We start from the raw sequence: 8852 nt of genomic DNA on the forward strand, positions 1-8852 counted from the left end.
TTAACACGAGAATGTTAAACAATAACTGTAATTCATATAAAATGTGCTATGTTGCTTTTTAATAAGACCACAAAAGAAAAGGGCGGGGCCGCGCCGAGCTGTGGCTGAACTCGGTCTCGGTCCAGAATCCGTCCAATCAGCGCGGCGCATGCAAATCGCAACCGAGTTTCGAGCTCCGCACCGTCCCTGCCCAGTCAGACTGGGGGTGACGTCATGCGCACATATTCTCCGGTAGTGCCGCGTCTGGCTGCAGCGAGTCAGACAGCGAACAGAAACGAGCTGCAAGGGAGGGGTGCGCACACGAAAAGGGGAATATCGCCACCGCCGGCATTCCAGTCTCCGGGAATAACGCTTATTCCACGCTTCGGGACTGCACTGATTTTTTTTTTTATTACTGTTATTTGGACACGAGGAACAAGGACGCACATTGAATCCGCACCCGTGGAGCTTTTTAAACCAGTCGTTCCCAGCTCAATCCCACCCTCCTCCTGTAAGTTTTCCCTCTTTGTTTCCAGACCCATCCAAGATGCCTAGTTCGCTGTTCGCCGACATGGAGCGGAGCGGCAGCGGCGGGCAGGGGGACGCCCTGGATGACCAAAGAGCCCTGCAGATCGCCCTGGACCAGCTCTCGCTGCTCGGACTGGATAACGATGAAAATTCCCTGTATGACAACGAGCCCAGGAAAAAGAGCGTGAACATGACCGAATGCGTTCCCGTTCCCAGCTCCGAGCATGTTGCTGAAATCGTCGGCAGACAAGGTAATCATCGTCATTTCCCTCTTCAAAAAATTGCGTGCATGCTGTAATTGTAGCATGTGTAGTCATTTGCATGGGGGATGTAGGTTATAACCTATTTTCAACTGCACTGTCCTCCTTATGTCCGACCAAACAAAAGCAAGCAAGGGAGCGCTGACACAACCCATGCATATCTACCTTTAATGTGTCATCATCTTAAATACACGACATTCCTGTATATCAAGAGCGAAGTGCCATTTTCTTCAGGCAGCGGCTCTTTCTTTCTTTGTCTCAGTGGACTTTGTTTACACTCCCTTTATAGCCTATTGGGAATAGACTTCCTTAACCAGGAAAACACCATTATATAGCCTGGATCTAGGTGACAACATGTTCTGTAGGTTATCTGAGATGTATGGAAGTGACAAAGCAAGTTGTCGACAGTATGATTAGAGCGTTGCGTAACTTGCGTTGGGTCAGACTCTTTGGAAAATCCTGAATTCAGCATGAATTTTTTTTCCCCTCTGTGCTATTTTTGACCCTGTATGTCAAGTAGCCCAGCATGTGGTTTGAATTTATGCTGCACCAAAAAAAAAAAAGGGAGGCGAAATTGTTGTCCCCCTTAGACCAGCATCTGCATCTTTTTGTTTTGTGCCAGATTGCGTTTGTTTTGACTTATTTTTGCTTTTTGATTTGTCGTAATTGTAGGTTGCAAAATTAAAGCCCTGCGAGCAAAGACCAATACGTATATCAAAACTCCGGTGCGGGGAGAGGAGCCGGTCTTTGTTGTGACAGGCAGGCGAGAGGATGTAGCCATGGCTCGGAGGGAGATCATCTCAGCGGCGGAGCACTTCTCCATGATCCGAGCCTCGCGGAACAAAAACAGCAGCCTGAATGGGAACGCCACGGTGCCTGGGCCGCCCAACCTGCCCGGTCAGACCACCATTCAGGTGCGGGTGCCCTATCGCGTGGTGGGACTGGTGGTCGGACCCAAGGGGGCCACCATCAAGCGCATCCAGCAGCAGACGCACACCTACATCGTCACGCCCAGCCGGGACAAAGAGCCCGTGTTTGAGGTGACGGGCATGCCGGAGAACGTGGACCGGGCCAGGGAGGAGATCGAAGCACACATCTCCATGCGCACGGGCGGCCTGATCGAGTTCACCGACGAGAACGACTTCCACGCCAACGGCACTGACGTGGGCTTCGACCTGCACGGGAACGCCAGCCTGTGGAGCAAGCCGAGCTCCAGTGTCACGCCCACCTCGGGTCGCAAGCCTTTCTCTAACTACCGCAACGACAGCTCCAGCTCTCTGGGGAGTGCCTCTACCGACTCATACTTTGGCGGCAACAACAGCAGCTCCCGGCTGGCCGATTACAGCCCGCCCAGCCCCGCCCTCAGCTACACTGCCTCCAGCAACGGCAACAACAACAACAACAACAACATCAACATGAACGCCAACGCCAATGGATTTGTCTACGGCGGCGAGGTGATCTCGCCCGATTGCACTGATCTGACCTTTGATCAGTCGCCGGGATTCGACCCCCCTCCGGCACCACCGGGCCTGATGTGGTCGCAGTACGAGCGCGCCGCCAAAGGCACCTCGGCCTCGTCGCCCATTTTCCCCGCCAGTTCTTCCATGAATGCCAACGGGCTGCTGGCGGGCCAGCGTAGAGCCAACGGGGTGGGATGCACCAGCCAGCCCAGGCCGTCCCCACCACTGCACCAAGCCAACGGCGCGGCCGAGCACCCGTTGGCGCGCCGGGTGCGCAGCGACACGGGTGGAGGCACCCTCAGCTTCCCCGGCTACTCCCCGGCGCTTCCGGGATCCCATCACCCCGGCGTTCCCTCCGACTCGTCCATCTCCTCGTCCTCCTCGTCGTCCTCTTCGTCCTCATCCGGGACGAGCCGCAAGGGCAGCCGGGACTGCTCGGTGTGCTTCGAGAGCGAGGTGATCGCGGCCTTGGTTCCCTGCGGCCACAACCTGTTCTGCATGGAGTGTGCCAACCGCATCTGCGAGAGGAACGAGCCCAAATGCCCCATCTGCCATGCTGCGGTTACTCAGGCTATACGTATATTTTCCTAAAGGGCGTCCACGCGCCCTCCGTGACTTCGTGAGAGCCTAATAACGTGTGTTATTGTACGTGTATATACATATGTATGTAGAGCTGCAGTATCCAAAAAGGGACAACCATTTCTGGTGTAATTGTTCATAATGTACTGTAGCTCGGGACAAATATTTTCAACATCTAATGCATGTTTTAAATATTAAAGCCTAGTAATCAATAGTTTTAGTCAACTGTAAACAAGCAAGCGTTAATGAAGTAAGGACAGGTACCTTAGTCAGTTCGTCGACTGTTAGCATAAGCGGGCCTTTCGATTCCGTTGATCGAATGTACTGGTAGCAGACCTGGAGTTCGGGGAATCTGGACTGCTTCCTGTCTGACAGACACACACACAAAGACTTACAGCGATGGAGATACTGCAGCTTACACAATGGAACTCGTTTGAGGGAGAACGACATAAACATATCCTACATATATATATATATATATATATATATATATATATATATGTAGACTTGAAAGATTATATTTCGTATCGCAAAGATGTTTACAGATATTTTAATTTAAGTTCAGTGAACTTTTTTTGTAGCTGGGTTCAAATATCTTTTTATTTTTTAGTATGGCCTTGCGGCAACGAACACTGTATTATTTTAATATCACTCGAAATGCGGATGGCGATTCAGACCACGAAATGTGCTTTTGCATCGGACAGTATTCTGTTGGGTTGGAGGGTTTCTAGGTTCAGCAAAAAATGTCTTTTGAATCCGTTTCACCCAGCATATTTTCTATTCAGTAATATAAAGCATATTTTATTCTATATTATTACAAAATGTCAAAATGTATAAAACTTAGTACGTTCAGAGAAAAAGGAACCGTTTAAGCTTTCTAAAAATTTGTATGAATTAGATTCCAGTGGGTATCACAGAGTTCTGTTCTGTTGCGCCACTATAGCTTTAGGATTTCTATTTTAATACGTTTGTTTACCACTTGTTTATGTATATGTAGGTGAAGTTACTTGAGCGTAAATGTACTTTATTGAGCAAAGTTTAAGAACAAAGTATATTTTATTTTATGATAAAAGGCCTTTAACCTCGTGGTCAAATACTAATATTATATTTGCTGAAACAAGATTTGAAAATGTATCAAGAGTTTTATTTTTCTGACATTTAAAGTTCTACATGATAAAGTAAAACTTAAGTAATGGTGCTACTTCATGTTTTTTTTAAGTATTTCTATATAAGTCCAATAAAATGGTACATGAACGAGAAGTGTTGCTTCGCTTATTATAGAAACATCTGTACTGTGTTTTTTATGCTTGCAGCTTCAAATTCCTTTTGCTGGAAAGTTTCTTAGAAGACCTTTCGAAAAAAAAAAAAAAACACTGCTTGCTTTCGTAATACAGCATCATATGTTGCATTGAGATCATATTAGGGCTTTAAAACCGCTGCAGTGATGAAGAAATGCACGTTTGGCTTTTACTCGTGTAGTGATGTAATTAATATGGCGTCTGACAGGTTAAAATACACTTCTTATGGTTTTTCAAACTGTGTGAGACACATCAGGGTCAGGGGTTACGTTGATGTCAGCTTTTTAGTCATTAGGTAGTGTACATCTTTATGTTTTCCTTGTTTCCCAATGCTGCTTTTTTAACGTTAATTCTTTCCAGCAGCATTTGCAGTGTCATGTGGGTTTTTTTGTGGAAAGACTGACAGAATATTCCCTGGTTGTAGATAATAAATGCATGGCAAACAGGCCTTAATGATCAGTTTAAAATGGAAACATCCAAATGCTGGCTTCACAAACCAGCCCTCATAAACCGTACTGTTAGGAAACAATCCCAGCGCTCGCAGAAAAGAGCTGACAAGTGTTAGACCTAAATTCAGAACACATGCCCTTTGTTGGGTTCACAGCTTGACTTCTTAACAAGACGGGAATAAATACAGGAAGCAAATATTTTGTCGGCCTGGTCCCAGCGTTGGTATTTTGTATTATGTGTAAGGGAGAATGGAGTTGGTTGGTACAGAGTAGCATTTTTGGGTCAGAAGTGGGTGCTGGCACAATAATCCGAATGTTTTTCCTTCATAGTGATGGGTTGGTTGGCACATGGAATATTAAATTAAGATTAGCTGATGAGCCCCCTGCTGTTTATTTAAATGAAAGATGAAGCTTAAACCATCATTTAAGACGGGTAAATATGGGTTAGAATTAATCATATTATCATTTATACAAAAATATACATCATATACATTTATCATATAATTCTGATTATGTATACTATTAATATTATTATCATAGGTGTTAGTTTGTTTTAAAAGGGGTTTTAATATTTTTTTAAACTTACAACCAACCTACAAAAGGTTTTCTTTTTTTTACAAAAAAAGGGGTTAAGTTAGTCATTAACTTAGTCGTATCATAAATGCATCATAAATTTACATCATAAATGTATTATATTTTTACGATTCATTGTGTATTATCAATTTAGATACCAACCAATCAATTTAGATATCAACCAACCAATAGAATAATATATATATATATATGTATGTATATATATGTGTGTGTTAGTTTGAACAATGTTTTCTTTAGCTATTTAACACTGCTAGTCAACCTAAAAAATAGGAGGTTAAAATTAATCATGATAAATGTATCATGTTATTATGTTTATGTATATTATTAGTATATATTATGATAGGTGTCCGTTTGGTTTAAAATAGTTTCTTTAGCTTTTTATTACTGCCAACCTAAAAAGTGTTTACAAAAAAGGTTATTATATATTATTTATTATGTTATTTTGATAGGTTTTAGTTTGGTTTAAAACGATGTTTTCTTTTGTAACTTTTTTTCTTTTTGGTTTTCTTTTTAACACTTTTTGTCATTTTTTTTTTAAAGTATTCATATCCTGGAAACATCCAGAATTCCAATAAAATATCTCCAAGTACATCATATACCCAGCCCTTTGCTCCCCTAGCTAATCAAACTGCTGGATCTAAGTAGGAAACTGAGATTGGGAGCAAATGTCTGGGGTGTCTGTGTCTCCTAGCAGCCTTAGCTGGATGTGACGGTGGCGATTTGTAGGAAGGAGGTCATTATCTATTTTTAAATCGCCAATTTAAGCCTTTAGATTTAGCAGCGCTCCAGTCCGCCGTTTGGTGTGTCGCATCTGGCCAAAAAAAACCCCGCTTGCATTTATTACTCAAGCTTGTGGCCCACAAAGAAGTATAAGAGCAAGAGATTGATCCGTCTTTGTCTCGGCCGGTGCTTCTCCTGCTCTGTCTCCTCCCTCTAGTAATACAGTCATCTTTAATTCATGAGACACAGTGGTTGTCATTGTGCGCTGGAGTGGCTTGGCTCTCATTTGATTTGACTCCTGCCACCTGACAGTGCACTGCTGCTTGCTAACTAGCATCCAGGATTTCTGTCAGCGTGCACCATCTCACATCCCCTGTGAGAGCGCCAGACACAGCTATTCCTGCTAACAGCCCTCCATCATCAACATACCGTGCTGATGAGCCTATACATCCACCGACTGTCGACTATAACAACTTAATTGTCCCGAAATTACCGTTTAAAGTCCCCGCAAAGCCTACGGAATCAAAAGAGCAATTGGTCACGACTATGAAAGTGATTAACTGATGGGGAAAGTATTCAGATGGCTGCAATAAGCCTCTGGGGATCGTACAACATTACCCGCGAAATGAAACTTCTGTGTTAACTGGCCAATGAAAACAATGAACAAACTTCTGAATAAGGAAACTGTGCACATGTAATGCATTGCGTCATGCTCGTATGGAAGCTTGTTTCTAGCACGTGATAAAAAAAAGAGAATCGTGACTTCTCATCTCACAATTCAGACTTTTTTTCTGGTCAGAACTGCGAGATGTAAACTCAGAATTGCAAGAGAAAAGTCTAAATTGTGAGAACTCATTTGGGTCAGAATTCTGAGAAATGAAAGTAAGAATTTTGAGATGTAAACTTGGAATTGCGAGGAAAAAAAGTCCGAATTCTGAATAAAACGTATATATCTGAGTATTATGAATATCGCAATTCTGACTTTTATCGCAATTCTGCGCTTATATCTCAATTCTGAGCTTTTTCAAGATATAAGAATTGCAAGATATAAATTCACAATTGCAAGAAAAAAGGGAGAATTACTGAGATATACTGAGAATTTTGACAAAAAAAGTAAGAATTGTGAGATCTAAACTTGCAATTGCTAGAAAAAAGTCAGAATTCTGAGTTTATGTATCACAATTTTGACTTTTTCCGCAATTCTGCTTTTATATCTCCCAAATCTGAGTTTATATCTTGCAATTCTGATTTTTATTTTATTTCTTTATTTTTTTTCAGAATTGGGGGAAACAAAGTCTGAATTGCGAGATATTATTTGAAAAAGAAAAGTCAGAATTGTGAAATCTAAACTCAAGAAAAAAAGAAAAAAGTCAGAATACTGATGAAAAAGAATTGTGAGATACAAACTCAGAATAAACTTGGAAATGTTTGTATCTCACAATTCTGACTTTTTAATTTTTTTTCTTCGCAATTCTGCACTAATATCTCGCAATTCTGAGCATTCTGAGCTTTCAATTATGAGATTCGCAATTCTGAGCTCTCAGAATTGTGTGGTATAAATTCGCAATTACAAGAAAAAGTGAGAAATTCAGAATTCTGAGTTCACACCACAATTCTGACTTTTTTGCAATTATGCATTTATATCTCGAAATTCGGTGCTTACATCTCACAATTCTGAGTTTCGCAGTTCTGAACTTTTTCTCAGAAGTGCAAAATATAAATTATTTGAAAAAAGTCAGAATTGTGAAATCTAAACTCAAGAAAAAAAGAAAAAAGTCAGAATACTGATGAAAAAGAATCGTGAGATACAAACTCAGAATAAACTTGGAAATGTTTGTATCTCACAATTCTGACTTTTTTATTTTTTTTCTTCGCAATTCTGCACTAATATCTCGCAATTCTGAGCATTCTGAGCTTTCAATTATGAGATTCGCAATTCTGAGCTCTCAGAATTGTGTGGTATAAATTCGCAATTACAAGAAAAAGTGAGAAATTCAGAATTCTGAGTTCACACCACAATTCTGACTTTTTTGCAATTATGCATTTATATCTCGAAATTCGGTGCTTACATCTCACAATTCTGAGTTTCGCAGTTCTGAACTTTTTCTCAGAAGTGCAAAATATAAACTCAGAATTGTGAGATATAAATGCAGAATTAAAAAAAAAAGTCAGAATTGCAGAATTTGCAACTGCAGAAAAAAGTGAGTAAGAATTGCGAGATGCAAACTCAGAACTATGAGATGCAAACTTGGAATCACAGGAAAAAAAGTCAGAATTCTGAGTTTGTGTTACACTTGTGACTTTTTTCCGCCCCGAAATTCTGCTTTATTTCTCGCAATTCTGAGTTTATATCTTGCAATTCTGACTTCTTTCAGAATTGGGGGAAATAGTGCATGTCTGCCTCCATTCACAGACAATGATATATGTAATTATTTGATATAAACATGGATAAACATATATGATAACTTTTTATTGGCAGGATGTGCTATCTGAGCTCTGCTTTTCTTGCCTTTTAGCTGTTAATGCTAGTCGGTGTTCAGTTAGGCATACATAAATGTTAGTGTGATTCACATGAGTCTTGGTATGAGATGTGCAACATGCATTTTGGTCTTTGAAAGAGCACAGAACATCACCGCTTGCCAACTGATGGTTTTCTCTGGAAAGAGTACTAGAAATACAGGCTTTTTGGAGCGTGTTAATTATGTTGGCTTGACAAAGCTAACATACTGTTATAGTACAAAGTTAGATTTTTTTTCCTTTCAAAATCCATAACCAGAGACCAAAATGTCTAAATGCAACTCATCCTAGAACTGCCAAAGTATTCAAACTGCACGAGGCCTACAAAACATTCAGACGTCAAACTAACCTTCAACTGTTCAAACATTCAGAATTTGTCTTGACAAACATTTTTAATTCCTCAATTCTGGCCCTATACCAGCATTTTCAAATGTAGCCAAAACTTCACCATTGTAGCAGTAAATGTCT

General features: G+C 41.1%; 1 protein-coding gene across 1 annotated transcript; it reads left to right on the top strand.

Moving 5' to 3' along the window:
* The first annotated feature begins 219 nt into the window (after positions 1-219).
* On the top strand, positions 220-3301 carry mex3b (mex-3 RNA binding family member B). Its single transcript, XM_016513993.1, has 2 exons — positions 220-758; positions 1440-3301. Exons 1-2 carry the CDS (start codon positions 527-529, stop codon positions 2816-2818), a joined length of 1611 nt encoding a protein of 536 aa, XP_016369479.1. The 5' UTR covers positions 220-526; the 3' UTR covers positions 2819-3301.
* The last annotated feature ends 5551 nt before the right edge of the window (positions 3302-8852 follow it).

This window comes from Sinocyclocheilus rhinocerous, unplaced genomic scaffold (genome assembly GCF_001515625.1).
Source record: "Sinocyclocheilus rhinocerous isolate Xijiao unplaced genomic scaffold, SAMN03320098_v1.1 scaffold1467, whole genome shotgun sequence".
Classification (NCBI taxonomy): Eukaryota; Metazoa; Chordata; class Actinopteri; order Cypriniformes; family Cyprinidae; genus Sinocyclocheilus; species Sinocyclocheilus rhinocerous.